This window comes from Centruroides sculpturatus, unplaced genomic scaffold (assembly GCF_000671375.1).
Source record: "Centruroides sculpturatus isolate CEXI.00-Female unplaced genomic scaffold, Cexi_2.0 scaffold767, whole genome shotgun sequence".
Lineage (NCBI taxonomy): Eukaryota > Metazoa > Arthropoda > Arachnida > Scorpiones > Buthidae > Centruroides > Centruroides sculpturatus.
In genome coordinates, this window is record NW_019385366.1 from 265,771 (window position 1) to 282,878 (window position 17,108).

General features: G+C 28.7%; 1 protein-coding gene across 1 annotated transcript in view; it reads left to right on the forward strand.

Annotated features, from left to right (window-relative positions):
- The window catches only part of LOC111638178 (transcriptional repressor p66-alpha-like), a 48,090-nt gene that overhangs the window by 14,119 nt on the left and 16,863 nt on the right, over positions 1-17,108 (forward strand). The window contains exon 2 of the mRNA XM_023383840.1: positions 6,653-6,829. Within this exon, the coding sequence (XP_023239608.1) occupies positions 6,653-6,829 (177 nt within the window). The remainder of the gene's footprint in view (positions 1-6,652; positions 6,830-17,108) is intronic.

Below are 17,108 nucleotides of genomic sequence, written 5' to 3' on the forward strand. Positions count from 1 at the left end.
GGCGTTTGACGAGCGTTTAGCGGAGCGTGCGCACTGGCTCGGTTTGGAAATGGATGTGGAAGTGATTGCTTGTGTGTGGCTCCTCTATCGTCGCTATAAAAGACGACGGCAGAGGCAAAGAGAATTTTGGGTGCACCCAATATTACGAGATAGACTGACGCATGAAATGTTTGCGACGTTGTATCCAAAACTAAGACAAAATAAATTCAAGTTTTTTAATTCTTTTAAAATATCTATAAAATCCTTTGACGATGGTTGGTGTCTTTTAGATATCATCAATAAATAGATCAGTATCGAAATGATCGTTTTCCATTTCAGCACATATATCTCAAAGCGCTCAGCTGACGCCCGCAAAACGTGCGATCGCATGTACGGTAACATGGCAGCACATATATCTCAAAGCGTCTGTAAAGCGCTCGCAAAACGCGCGTTTTAACAAAAATCTATAAACGCGCGTTTAACGCGCGCTTGGCATTTGAGTGTGTACGGCTACATAGAACTCTTGGTTCTTTAAAACGCGCGCTAAACGTGCGTTGAAAAACGCCTAGTGTGTACAGGGCCTAAGTATTTGTTAAAATAAGTAAGAATTATAAATGCTGCTAACTCAGTATCATTTCTGAAGATTGTAAAGTTTGTTTTTATTATTATAAATACGGCCTGATTTATGTTATAAAAACACAGGAAATATGTATGTAAATATGTTATGAAAATCCTAAAATGTGTATAAAAAAGCTTGATATATATTTCACTAAATTTGTAGTCAGCAGTGATTCATATATTTGGAGTATGGTTGCCATACATCCTGTATTTTGCCTGTCTTTCTGATATTCCATAGCACATACATTATACCAAAAAGCTCCAAAAATAGTTTAATTTGTTCCTTATCTTTATAGAAGGTTTTCAGTAGAAAACACTTGACTGCTATATCCTAAAATATATTTTTGTATTTTTTTATATTATCCCATATTTATGTATAAAAAATTTCATAACCTTGATTAACTAACTCTAATGACAATTGTCAAAAGAATTTGATGGTTCTGATGCAAGTCAGGCTTGCTTATGAACTGCTACTTTCACTGTTGTGTTTTAATTGGAGTAATTGTGTAATGGTATCTATAAAAAAGTTTATTTTGTTAGTAACTAATTACTGGAATATATTCATTAAAAAGTGAGGAATAATATAAATTAATTCTTTCCCGTTTCCACCATTATTATCTGGTTAAATGAAGGGAGAAGTTTTATTTCAGACTTGGAAAAGAACAAGTCCAAATTTACTCTCATTTTAAAACTCCATTTATTTAGAGGCATTGTATTATTCTTTTAGATCATGTAAATTTAAGATTTAATATTTTTGAGAATTATAATAAGGGAAAATTCAGAAAATTTGCACCATGAACCCTTTGTAATTCTGAAAAGTTCTCACACTACAGGTATACCTCGCCTTACGTCGGTAATTGGTTCCAGGAGAACGACGTAAGTCGAATTTACTTGTCTCCGAATCTACTTATCACTAGGCTAAACCGTAAATTACCATTCCCGGTTCTGTATTTTATTTATTAATGCATTTTTAATAATATATGGTTAATAAAAATCTATTTTAAGCTTACAAACAAATAAATTTTAGTTTTTAATATAGTACAGAAAAAAGTAATCTAAATTTACGAATGCATGTACTGTAAATACAGTACATACTTGTATATATTTTAATATGATTTTATGTGCTTTAAACGTTTTTCTAGTGATATTACGACTTCAATATTTGTGGCGGACAGACGTAAAGTCGAATAAAATGACTTAAACTTGATTTTTATTTTTCCATATACTTTTTTAACAAGCGACGTATAATCGGGAACGACGTAACTCGAAACGACGTAAGTCGAGGTATGCCTGTATTCTATAGGTCGGGTGGGCAAGTAAGAGTTCAGTGGGAGCCGAAATGTAGGTTTTGAAGAATGCATGGGAGCCGCAGTTCTGTACTTTTTTATTCTGTACTGTGATTTTATTATATAATATAAAACAAATATTGAACTTTTTTAATAAACATATTTTCACAAAACTGTGGAAATAAAATTGTAAAAATAATAATAAAAAAGCAGAAATTAACACTTTCAGCAAGAGTCACATGTAACTCAAAAAGAGCTGCATGTGACTCTCGGAGCTGCATTTTCCCATGCCTGCTATAGGTTGTAGTGAAAACTTACTGGACTAACATTTAAATAAATGCATAAAAGAGTTTAATAAAAATATGTATGAGTCAACAAATTCATCAGATTATTGGTTTTTATCAATAAATTATTATTTAACACCATACACAATCATATAAGGTAGCGAAATGAACTTTAATAATAATAAAAACTGGCAGAAAATTATTTTTTCAAATTTATGGGATTTATTTTGTTCATAATTTCAACTTATATGAAAAGAAATATGTCTGCATTATATTCAAATCAACAGAGCTCTGAACAAAACTGTCTAAACTGTGTATTATACAGAAAGTATGACTATACTATATTTAAATTTATTACATTTTTATAAATTTTTCATTAACCTAGGTCAGGAATGGCAAACCTTTTTGAGTTCACATGCCATATAGTAAGCATACTTAGCTGTAAAGATGTTTTTGCATTACAGTTTTAGACTTCAAATAACAATATTTAAAGAAATTAAACAAATATGCTTTAATTAGAATAACTGTAAAAAGCTGATTGAAAAAGGATGATCAGGTGTTAAACCAAAAGGATAATTGAAAAAGACAGATGATAAATCTAAACTGTATGATATGTTACATGCCACTTTCGGTATGCATCCTACAGGATCACCACATCTGATCTAGGCCTTAACTGTTTAATTATTCCTTCATATCTGAATCTTTATGTAATCTCAAACTCTAATTTTTAATTCAGTCTGACAATTAATAACAACTGGTTTCCATAATGCAGTTGATATGCCAGAAGTAATGAAAAATATCATGAATATGGCAAAATATGGAAAAATATGTTGCATAAAATTAGCATAATTTGTTTCAGAAATTGACAAGGAAGTCAAATATTGAAGTTTCTTCCCTATATATCAGCAAGAAAAACACATGTAACATATAAATCCAGGGGTAGTTATAAGTAAGCTTGGTCTACAAAGAATTGGTTAGCATATGAGGGTCGTCCCAGAAGTACCTGACCTGACATAGATGGCGGTACTTGTTTGAAAAAAAAAAACGACTGTGTTCGAAAATATCAACCTTATAAAGCTTAAGTTTGAAGTTTGAAGACGTTACGTTGTATATTATTTTTTTGGCAGCCATAAATAGTGAACAATCTCAGTGAATTTGTAAACATGGAAAAAATTTGTCATCGTTATGTGATACAATATTTTCATTTGAAAGGTTTCAGTCCAACCAATATTAAAGCTGAGCTAGATTCTACTCTGGGGGAGTCTGCTCCTTGTTTACAACAATAAAATATTGGGTGGCAGAGTTTAAACGAGGCCGTACGAGCTGCCAAGACGAACATCGTAGTGGTCGACCAAGTGAGGTGACCATGCCAGAAATGGTGGAAAAAATCCACAAAATGGTATTGGATGACAGTCAACTCAAAGTGCGAGAGCTAGCAGACATGGTAGGCATTTCAAAAAGTGCTGTACATCGCATTTTAACTGAAAATTTGGACATGAGAAAGCTGTGCGCAAGATGGGTGCCGCATTTGCACACAATGGGACAAAAACAGCATCGTGAGGATGTTTCAATTGAGTCTTTGGCAATGTTTCGCAGCAACAAAGCCGAGTTTTTGCGTCGATTCATAACCATGGATGAAACATGGGTCCATCACTTCACACCTGAGACGAAAGAACAGTCGAAACAATGGACTGAAAGGGGAGAATCAGCTCCAAAGAAGGCGAAAACAGTTCCATCTGCTGGCAAGGTCATGGCGTCAGTTTTTTGGGATGCGCCCAGGAAAAACAATCAACGGCAAGTATTATGCGAACTTATTGCAGCGCTTGAGTGATGAAATCAAGAAAAAACGGCCACATTTGGCAAAAAAGAAAGTGTTGTTTCATCAAGACAACGCACCAGTTCACACATCCGTTATTGTGATGGCCAAAATCAATGAGTTAAGGTTCAAATTGCTTCCTCACTCACCCTATTTGCCAGATTTAGCCCTTCGGATTATTTTCTCTTTCAAAACTTAAAAAAATGGCTTGATGATAAAAGATTTGCCAACAATGAAGAGGTGGAGTCTGCGGTTGATGGCTATTTTGAGAAGCCTGACAGTTCTCACTATAAACAGAGGATTGAAGCTATTGTACATTGCTGGAAAAAGTATATCGAGCTAAAAGGAGACTATGTTGAAAAATAAAGATATGTTTTACCAAATTTTTTGTGTCTTCTTTGTTAGGTTGGGTACTTCTGGGACTACCCTCGTAGATTAGATATAAGGAATTAAACAGTAATTCAGATTGCTTTTGGAAAAATCTCAGTTCTGAGTTAAATACTTACTAGATTTTCAGATAAATGAAAAAAATTAATACATAACTATTTAAATTCATAATCTTATATTAATAAATCTATATTGATAGTATTACAATAATTAGTATTATAAACTATATTTATAATACTAAGGAAATATTAGTGGGTTCTATTGTTTAAAATAATGTTATGACTTCATAGCTGTGTTTTATGTTTTGCTTTTCAGAATGTGTTTTTGTTAAGGAAAATCATAATTTTAAAACTCTTCCACAATTTTCTTTAAAATATGATAATCTAAAGTAACAGTGATATAAGAATAATTAATATTTAATAATACAGTAGAGCATCGATTATCCGACTCAATTGGGGACTAGGGTTGGTCGGATAACCGAAAAGTATGAAAAAATTCATTATTAGTGTAGTATATTATTATATCCCATGTAATTAGTATATTAGCATATTGCTATTAACCTACTTCGCATTGAATTTTCCTCCATGTTAAGCCTATCAAATTTTAAAAAAAAATAATAATTGTCACTATTGTTTCGTTAAAAATTAGAAAATTAAGCCTCGTTTAAATACTGGCTCCCTTTCAAGGTCGATCCAGTGTTGCCAGCTAAAACACGTAAAAATAATATTAAAGTAGCCAAGACATAGCCAAATATTGTAGCGCCACATCACTAGCGGACATTTGAATTTTGCNATGGACTGAAAGGGGAGAATCAGCTCCAAAGAAGGCGAAAACAGTTCCATCTGCTGGCAAGATCCATGGCATCAGTTTTTTGGGATTCACCCAGGAAAAACAATCAACAGCAAGTATTATGCGAACTTATTGCAGCGCTTGAGTGATAAAATCAAGAAAAAATGGCCACATTTGGCGAAAAATTTGGCCACATTTGGCGAACTGATGCGTTGTCTTGTTTCATCAAGACAACGCATCAGTTCACACATCTGTTATTGTGATGGCCAAAATCAATGAGTTAAGGTTCAAATTGCTTCCTCACTCACCCTATTTGCCAGATTTAGCCCTTCGGATTATTTTCTCTTTCAAAACTTAAAAAAATGGCTTGATGATAAAAGATTTGCCAACAATGAAGAGGTGGAGTCTGCGGTTGATGGCTATTTTGAGAAGCCTGACAGTTCTCACTATAAACAGAGGATTGAAGCTATTGTACATTGCTGGAAAAAGTATATCGAGCTAAAAGGAGACTATGTTGAAAAATAAAGATATGTTTTACCAAATTTTTTGTGTCTTCTTTGTTAGGTTGGGTACTTCTGGGACTACCCTCGTAGATTAGATATAAGGAATTAAACAGTAATTCAGATTGCTTTTGGAAAAATCTCAGTTCTGAGTTAAATACTTACTAGATTTTCAGATAAATGAAAAAAATTAATACATAACTATTTAAATTCATAATCTTATATTAATAAATCTATATTGATAGTATTACAATAATTAGTATTATAAACTATATTTATAATACTAAGGAAATATTAGTGGGTTCTATTGTTTAAAATAATGTTATGACTTCATAGCTGTGTTTTATGTTTTGCTTTTCAGAATGTGTTTTTGTTAAGGAAAATCATAATTTTAAAACTCTTCCACAATTTTCTTTAAAATATGATAATCTAAAGTAACAGTGATATAAGAATAATTAATATTTAATAATACAGTAGAGCATCGATTATCCGACTCAATTGGGGACTAGGGTTGGTCGGATAACCGAAAAGTATGAAAAAATTCATTATTAGTGTAGTATATTATTATATCCCATGTAATTAGTATATTAGCATATTGCTATTAACCTACTTCGCATTGAATTTTCCTCCATGTTAAGCCTATCAAATTTTAAAAAAAAATAATAATTGTCACTATTGTTTCGTTAAAAATTAGAAAATTAAGCCTCGTTTAAATACTGGCTCCCTTTCAAGGTCGATCCAGTGTTGCCAGCTAAAACACGTAAAAATAATATTAAAGTAGCCAAGACATAGCCAAATATTGTAGCGCCATATCACTAGCGGACATTTGAATTTGCCGACTAGAACACAGTCGATTAACCAAGGTTAATTGGGGGTTGGATAATCGATGCTCTACTGTAATAAAATATATCATTAATTTTTGTCATAATCAGCTATGTTTAAGATTGGATAATAATTTAAGATGGAAGTCTTATTTCTTTAAATTACTTTTAGGCAAGGGGACAAACTGGTCCGCCACCCTTAGTTATTACAGGAAGGGGTCCAAATAGTTTGCTACAGCAGTCAGTTATAAGGCCAGGAATTGGATCAAGAAGCACACCACCTAATGTGGTAATGGCTTACAATCTTCAAGGACATCAAGGCAGTCAAGCATCTAGTGTGCTAAATCAGGTATTTCAATATAATATATATGCATATTACTCTCATACTTTGTTATTCCAGGTGGGGTCCATTCTATGGGGGTCGCTGCGGGTCACCTCAACCCGCATTTTAAATATTAAATTCTATTTTAACTAATTAACTTTTTGCACTTTTTTCTTTTAAATATTATTTCTCATTCTGTTTTGTAATTTAATAAACATATTTGTTTACTTTCTAATACTTAGTTAATTATTTATTAACATTTGAATTTAGAATTGTTAGAATGTTAGAATTTTTCAAATACTTAAAAATTTTTTAAAAATTTAATTATTTAAAAAATTTGAAACAATTAATAATGATACAAAATCATTTTTATTATATAATAGGTATGTCAATTCACAATTTTAAAAAAAATTATATTTACATTACATAAACATATCAAATTACAACAAACGTCAAAAGTCGCTGTGGGTCACCATGATCCCAAAGAGCCATTTTTTTGTAATACGTTCTGCAAAAGTGAAAAAATGGTTATACGTTCCGATAATATCAAAGAATATAGGCAGCTACTGTGAGTCACATCAAAAAAACATAATTATGAACGATTCAGCAAATAATAAAATAGGGGGGTCAGAATGGGTCATGTGACCCCTTCTGGGTTATAGACATAAAATAAGAATTTAGTGTATAAAATTCCAGATTCTTATTTAATGTTTTTTATTCATTGTTTAATTTTAATATATTTTAGTACATAGTGATGGAATTTTAACAATAATAGTATTGTGTGTGTAATCACTATATATAAATATAACTTGATTTACAAGATAAGATTTACAATTTGATTTACCTCTTATGTAAAATATTCAATTTTATATCATATCAAGCTGAGATATGAGTCAATGTTTTTATTTTGTCAAACATTTTTCAAGACTTCTCTGTCCCATCACCAGACCTACAAAGTTGAAATCTTAAGTTCAAATAAGAACAACTTCCTGAAAATAATGCAAATTGAACAGGGTGGTTCCAATGAGTGTTCATGGAATTTATCTTTCATTAGACTGATCTTCAATTTTGAATTTCTTCAGAATGCTCAATGGAAACATACAGATGTTTTCATTTAAACTTAAGATTCAAACTTTTTGGATCTTATGATGTGAACTTTTTTGGGACTTCTTCACTCCATTCCAAAAATCATTTACATCATCAGATAATGAAATAAAAATAATTTATTTTTATAACAATTCTTAGTGTTTGTTTCTTCTGTCCTTACATACATATATTTAAAAGTATTCATAACTGTTTATATTATTTTGTCTTCTTACTTTAATAATTTAAATTGAAGCTAATTTTTTCCATGTGTCTGTAAATAACTATAGATTTTTAATTTTGTATTTCATTAATTTTGAATAAACTTAGTTATGATAGAAATGGTGTTTTATCATGTGATTGCATTTCTTTGTAATATTTGTATTACTTCATATGAATGTAATTGACACATACATATATAGTAATATTATTCTTGATATTTAAGTCATTTGCTTGCAGAATAAATTGAACAACTAAGAAATTTCATTACAATAAAAATTCTTAAAATTTCAATTTAAATGATATAAAAATTACATAAAGTGTTTTGGTTATTACTTATTAATATAAACATTTAAGAGATTTAAACATATACAAGCATTTAAATAAGCCAAGCCAAAAACATGGCATTAATGTAAGTGGGGAGATGAAAGATTTTATGTATTTTCGGTACAGAAAAAATTAAAAATTTTCAGTGAAAATTTTAAATTTAATGAAATATAAAACAACAGCAAAAAATGTATTTAAGACTGTTTAATCTCCATAAATGTGCTCTTTTCAGTATTCCACAGGTGCATTTTAAAACCTTTGTGATTTGACCATCTGGTATTAGTTCAATAAATAAATGATATGAAAATTAAACATTAATTATGTTTCAATTAAACTTGTTCAAAAGCAAATAAAAACAAATTATAAAATATCAAATGTTTTGCAAAATATTGGGATTGAATAAAATAAAATTATTTAAATTAAAATATGCATAATGTAATTATAAAGTAATATAATACAAATTTTAAAAAAAATGAAATAAATAACTGTACATAAAAACAAAAATATAAAATGAAGAATATTGTAGAAATAAAAATATAATTATTGGTACAAATAGTAAAAAAAAATATCAAATACAAAGTAAATAATATATTTTACTAATAGATTCAGTGTTCAGTTAGATGAATTGGTGGAGATAGTATTGGTAGGAATCAATGGTTTTATGCATAAGTACTTGGGTAAAACTAATTAGGGATCAAGTCAACTTTTCATTTTATTTTCTTTCTAAAGCAAAATAAAACTAAATAAACCTATTTAGCTAATTCTTTATCGGTTGTATCTACTCTTATTTTTAGTGTTATTAGTCTGATTTATAATTTTTAGTCTTATATAAATGAATTGAGGAGAGAGGTGTAGATTGAGACAAATACTACATGTATCAGATTTGAGATTAAAAAATAATAAAATATTAATATTTATTTTTTAAAATTATTACAAAGTATATTTTAATAAGGTAATAAGAATTTTCCTAAAATTATAATTTTTAATTTTTAAAGGAGTAAAAAAGGAAACAAAATTAAACAAAATGCAAATCAATCAATCACTTTATTGATATATTGAACTGCATGAAATATATTTAAAGATTTCAAAATTCATAAAATATTTTGTAACATTTTTTTTATATTACGTTAATTTGGAGAATGGAAAGAAAACAAAAATTATTTTCGGCAGGTCAATCTAACTTTAATGTTTTATTTCGTAAACATTTTAAATTTATTCCATTTAATTAATATTCACTTATAATGCAGATAATATCTTATTTAGTGCTGATGTAAACCTACTCCATATTCTTTATTTCTGATGATGGTACTAGATAATATAGCTCTTTATTCATTGTTATTTTTTAACATTAACAAGTATGACTTTGTGTCTGATAATTTATTTATTTATTTCTACATGCATATCAAAATAGATTTCATTCTTAATCTCATATTTAAAGTAGATCACTTGATACGATAGTGACTGTTTAAAATTATGCATAGAATATGAAATTACAGGTTGATTTTTATATGATTTTAAGTCTAAGTCAATTCTTTAGTCTTTTAAAATGAAGAACATACATGTGTTTATTCCATTTAAATACGAGTCATATATATTATTTTTATTCTATCGTCTCAATAGATTTTTAAAGAAAGCAACTTCAAATTTTCAGAATTTTGAGTGTAATTTTTTTCAAAATAGTGATTTTTGATCCCCAGAAATGTTTTTAATTACTCTGTTTACGTTTACATTTTATTAAGACATATTAAAAAATACTGGTAAGTAACATGAGTGGCACTTTTCAGAAAATATAAACAGATCCATTGTGGGTGAATGTTATCTGATAGCCTTGTTCTGATTACAAAATGCTCAGTGTTTTTTTAATGTAATAAAAATACATCAATGATCTAATTAATAATAAAGTAAACAGTAATAAAATGACAAATTAAATCAGGTTATTGAGTGAGTGATTTTAAAGGTTAGCAACAGTAAAAATAATTTGGCTCTGATATGTCATAATTTGTTATTAATTGTTAATTAAATAATTTTAAAATATTTCTAAATAGACTAATTCAGAAATATCTGGTCTTGTCTTCCATCTATCTAACTCCATTTTTGAGATTAAAGAAAGACAGATGACAGTGGGAATTTATAGGTCTACAATTTTTTCAAATTGCAGCTCAACAAGATTGGAAATTAAAAAAAAGTAGTTGAGAAAATTATATTGTAATCTCTAATATTTATTATCTGAAGTTTTATTTGATGTATATTTACAAGTGCTTATTCAGTCAATGACAGGATATAGAAACATAAAGTAAAATCTAAGAATTGAATTTTGATATTATTGCAATTCTGAATGTGCAGTCATTTAAAGATTTCTTTCATTCTTGTTAAAATATCCAGAAAATAATGGAATTTAGCTCTCCTATGTTGAAAAACATTTTTCTCAGGTTCACTGTTATACAAGAACAAAATCAAATAATTCCAATTCACTAAAATCTATGGTTTTTAGCGTAATGATAAAGTGATGAACATTGCTTATCATAATAAATATGCAAAATAGTATGTTTGACACAGCATGCAAATTATTTTGTACTTTAACAAGGAACAGTGGAAGATTTCAGAATTATTTAAATGAAAGTAAGTTGTGAAGGCTGTAGATACATGAAAAACATATAGAAGTGTGTTTATGCCAGGAATTGGAGAAATGACTACAAGCAAACTTATTTGAGTGCAGAACTCCAAAAAATATTTGTAGAAAAAATTATGTAGAGATTACTTGAGAATTAAGTAAAAGTGAGCTATAGTTCAAAGTTTACTTTACCAAAAGTCATGCTCTATACAGAGGTGGGCAACTTGCGGCCAGCATTAATATATTTTGTGGCTTGCGTTGCATAAAATATGAATAAATATGTCAATTTCCCAGCTTAAGGAAGTATGCAGCAAAAATTCAAATGTTATTTTCTACAACTTATGTATGTGACTAGGTTTTCCCACAAAGAATTTAGTAAAAATTAAAACAAGAAACAGACTCACATTGAAACTAATTTAAAACTAGTAGTGACTAACATTTAACCAAGTATTTCTGATATATTACATTAACATCAGTTCCAAAAGCTAAATTAAGTATACCTAAGCTAATTTATACTTATATATAAATAAATAAATTGTGATTTACTGGCATTTTTTTTTTCTTTTATGCGGCCTGTGTCAGTTCAAAAGTCTGAAATGTGACCTTTATATAGAAAAAGGTTGCCCATCCCTGCTCTATAGTTTCATGGAAACAAAGTTATGAAGGAAAAACAGCCTTAAATGACAAGGATTTTAAACAACTTGTAAGACACATCCAGAAAAATCATAAAGCTACATTTGAATACAAAGTTGATCATTTGGGCAAGAATTGTACTAAACAAAGATTATCAATGTCTGTGATGTGACAATAATTAAATACATAGAATACACATTCTACTGTGCCAAGAAAAAACTACAGTAGAGCATCGATTATCTAAATACCAATCAACTGGAACATTAGTTATAACCAAAAGCATTCCAATCTGCAAATTCAAATTTCTGCTAGAGCTGTGGCACTGCAGCACTCTTCCCCTCCCTGCCAACCTAACTGTAGGCCTAGTTTAATGTACTACATTATGTAAGATATGTATTTGTAAGACATGTGATACAAAATACATACAGTACAGTTTTGTGTTTGATATATTTTTTTGTAAATGATCAGTTATCTGAACAACCTCAGTCCTGAATTGTTTTGGATAATCGATGCTCTACTGTACACCAAAGGAAAAATTCAAAATTAAAACTGCATACCATATAAATAATCTTCCAGCAAATGATATGTATTTGAATCTTACACCAAAAGATTTTACACCAACCTTTTATGTTAAGCCAAAGGTCAATCTTTACTACTTAGTAAAGATTGGCATGGGCTAGAATTACATGGAACTGGTTTGTGAAATACATACTGTGTTGGATAAATCCTGCTTTTTACCTAGTATATGATACAGATGGAAGGAAAGTGATATGGATGTGGTATGAAGCCGACCTCCCAAACTTCTCATCTAGATACAACAAATGGATTGTTACAGTTTGTGGGGTTGATTTTCTGCAAAGAGACTTGGTTAACTACATTGCTACATCAAATCCATTGCCACAAAAGACAACATCAAAATATTGGAAAAGAATTTTTTCCAATGTATAACCAAATTGTTCCAGAGGAAGAAATTCACTTTCCAACAAGAAAATACAAAGCCTCATACAATGAGAATAACCACAGCTTGGTTTTGGAAAAAGAAAAGATTGACCTCTTGTCTCAGTCTATGTGTAGTCCAGATCTTAATCCAATCAAAAACTTGTATATAAAGAACAAAGTCAATAAACAAAATTCAACAAAATTCTTCCACAAAATGTTGAAAAGCTGTTGCTAATGGAATTAAATTCTCCAGAACAAATTCAGCAACTAGTTGATTCAGTGCCTAAATGTATTGAAGTGATTTAGTGAAGAGGCATCTCAACTAAGTATTGAACTTTACTAAATTGTACAAAACTTTGCACTATACAAAATGAATTGAATTAGGTTGAAGAAACTATTTTCATATTCATTAGTAAAAGTGTTGCAATTATTTTTTATGATTAGCTTATATATATTGAAAAATACATGATTGAGTGCAATTTTTTGCACTCAATCATGTATTTTTTCAAAAGTTTCACATGCTGAAATGTCAATTTGAAATTTGAACTGTTTTGATTTTGTCATTCTATTTGATCTTCTTTTGCTCCTTATCAATTATCAATGCCAATTATACAAAATCAACAAACCTTCATAAATTGACAATTACTTTTATAATAATCAAATTTACTTTTTGTATTTAATTTACATTTCTTAAGTTACTGAATGCAACTTGCTACTTTGGCAGAAAACTGGCATAACTCAAAAAAGTGAGATTTTTTGTTTGTCATAATCAAAACAAAAATGTAGTAAATTTTTATGTAGAAGAGTGTCACAAAAGTAACTATTCAGCCACTAGGAAGCAGTTATTGGGAGATAAGTGATATTCAGTTAAACTTTGGTTAAATCTTTGCATGGGATTTTCTCAAAACTAGTACAGTAGAGCGTCGATTATCCGAATCAATTGGGGACTGGAGTTGTTCGGAAGATCGATGTTTCGGATAACAGATTATGTATGAAAAAATATATTAATTTATCCCATCTTGACATTTTTCTCCATTGCGTGTCGCTTCGCATTGAATTTTCGTCGATGTTAAGCCTAACGAAGACCATTGTATCGTTAAAAATTATTTTTTTATTTTGTACAAACAAAATAAATATATTGAAAAATATAAAAACAATAAAAAATTATACTTCATAAGTTAATTTAGTAACAAAAACGTAAAATATTTGAATAGCCCAAGACATAGCCAAAGATTGCAGCGCCACAGCACTGGCAAAAATTTAAATTTGCGGACTGGAATTCTTTCGGATGATTGACTTTCGGATAATCGACGCTCTACTGTAATTTTGAGTTGTGCCAGTTTTCTTCCAAAGTAGCACACTGATTATGCAAATTAAGTTATTTCTTCCACAAATTCACATGAAAAGTATATTTTAGAAATAATGTAACTGTAAAAACCTTCTTTAAAAAAGAAGGAACGAATCTATACTATTTTCTTATAATGTTTATAAATGGTATCATTTTAATTTACTCTGCCTTTTGATATTTCTACAAATACAGGAAAAGGTTTAATTTTTCTTATATTTTTTAATTCAAAACTTTCATCCTCTTTACTGTATTCTAATTTCTTCTCATGCTGTCTCCATTCATCAATCATGATTAAAAAATCCTATAATTCTTCTGTCATCACAATTGAAGCTTTGTTTAAATTTTTGTTTTGCTTATATCTACATACACGTTTTTTTTTATTGTGGAAATGTTTTGGTATAAATAAAATATTTATTTTTATAATATACACTTTAAATATGGCAATAGAAGGACTTCTTATTAGTAGAGGGCATCAGTAGTAAAAATTAGCAACACTGATAGAAGTGTAAAAAGAAAATGGAATACAGTATTGAAAGAAGAACAGGTGAAGGTTTTATAAGTTTAAAGTGAAATTAAAAGTTTCTATAAATTTTAGCAAAATAGAACTTTTGAAGATAAAATTCAGAAAAAATTAAACTTTTTCCTGCACTTTAAAAAATATTAGAAGTTAATTTACCAAGATATAATCTTGTTTAAAACAACACTATTATTTAAAAAGAAAATGTCTGTAAGCAATTTTTTATAGTTACAGGTTTCCAAAATATATGTTGTTTATATGAATTTTCAGTTAAAGTATTTAATTTGCATAAATTATTAGCAACAGTCAATAATTTAACATAATAAATTAATTGTGAAAACTAAATTTGAATGCTTAACAAATATCTATCATTATAATTTTTGTCTGATGATTTTGTATAATAATCAGGGCTGTGGAGTCGCGTAAAAATCTACTGACTCCGACTTTTCCTTACCATCCGACTCCGGCTAAAACACCAAAACTCCACGACTCCAACTCCGACTTCACAGCCCTGATGATAATGACAAATGAGTAAAAAGAACCTAAAATGAATTTTGTATTTTTTTTTTTTTTTAGCAAGTAAAGATATCAATTGCTATTGATAGTTGTGTATTAATAGTAATAGTGAAATATTCATCTAATTTAGTTTCTTTTGATGATAAAATTGATTTCTCCTTATTAGATTCTGAAGTTTGATATTAAATTTTTGATTTGTCACGTAATAGGAAACATTTTTTCCATACATTGAAATAGTTCAAAGTAAAGGCAATATTGTCATCTCACTTACTTTAATTTTGAAATGTTATTTTTGATAGATGAATGACAATTACAACAATTGTAACAATATAATTTGAAAGTACAGTAAAGTGTCGAAAACTTGGACTAATGAGCGCAGACCCCATCCAGATTTTCAAATTATATATATATATATATATTTATTTATATTTGATTTCTGTATGTTCATATATTTGTAAATGCCAAAATAATATTCATAACAAAAATGTTGATGATTCAACCTGCACAAAAGATTGGCCCCCTCNGTCAAAAGTCGCTGTGGGTCACCATGATCCCAAAGAGCCATTTTTTTGTAATACGTTCTGCAAAAGTGAAAAAATGGTTATACGTTCCGATAATATCAAAGAATATAGGCAGCTACTGTGAGTCACATCAAAAAAACATAATTATGAACGATTCAGCAAATAATAAAATAGGGGGGTCAGAATGGGTCATGTGACCCCTTCTGGGTTATAGACATAAAATAAGAATTTAGTGTATAAAATTCCAGATTCTTATTTAATGTTTTTTATTCATTGTTTAATTTTAATATATTTTAGTACATAGTGATGGAATTTTAACAATAATAGTATTGTGTGTGTAATCACTATATATAAATATAACTTGATTTACAAGATAAGATTTACAATTTGATTTACCTCTTATGTAAAATATTCAATTTTATATCATATCAAGCTGAGATATGAGTCAATGTTTTTATTTTGTCAAACATTTTTCAAGACTTCTCTGTCCCATCACCAGACCTACAAAGTTGAAATCTTAAGTTCAAATAAGAACAACTTCCTGAAAATAATGCAAATTGAACAGGGTGGTTCCAATGAGTGTTCATGGAATTTATCTTTCATTAGACTGATCTTCAATTTTGAATTTCTTCAGAATGCTCAATGGAAACATACAGATGTTTTCATTTAAACTTAAGATTCAAACTTTTTGGATCTTATGATGTGAACTTTTTTGGGACTTCTTCACTCCATTCCAAAAATCATTTACATCATCAGATAATGAAATAAAAATAATTTATTTTTATAACAATTCTTAGTGTTTGTTTCTTCTGTCCTTACATACATATATTTAAAAGTATTCATAACTGTTTATATTATTTTGTCTTCTTACTTTAATAATTTAAATTGAAGCTAATTTTTTCCATGTGTCTGTAAATAACTATAGATTTTTAATTTTGTATTTCATTAATTTTGAATAAACTTAGTTATGATAGAAATGGTGTTTTATCATGTGATTGCATTTCTTTGTAATATTTGTATTACTTCATATGAATGTAATTGACACATACATATATAGTAATATTATTCTTGATATTTAAGTCATTTGCTTGCAGAATAAATTGAACAACTAAGAAATTTCATTACAATAAAAATTCTTAAAATTTCAATTTAAATGATATAAAAATTACATAAAGTGTTTTGGTTATTACTTATTAATATAAACATTTAAGAGATTTAAACATATACAAGCATTTAAATAAGCCAAGCCAAAAACATGGCATTAATGTAAGTGGGGAGATGAAAGATTTTATGTATTTTCGGTACAGAAAAAATTAAAAATTTTCAGTGAAAATTTTAAATTTAATGAAATATAAAACAACAGCAAAAAATGTATTTAAGACTGTTTAATCTCCATAAATGTGCTCTTTTCAGTATTCCACAGGTGCATTTTAAAACCTTTGTGATTTGACCATCTGGTATTAGTTCAATAAATAAATGATATGAAAATTAAACATTAATTATGTTTCAATTAAACTTGTTCAAAAGCAAATAAAAACAAATTATAAAATATCAAATGTTTTGCAAAATATTGGGATTGAATAAAATAAAAT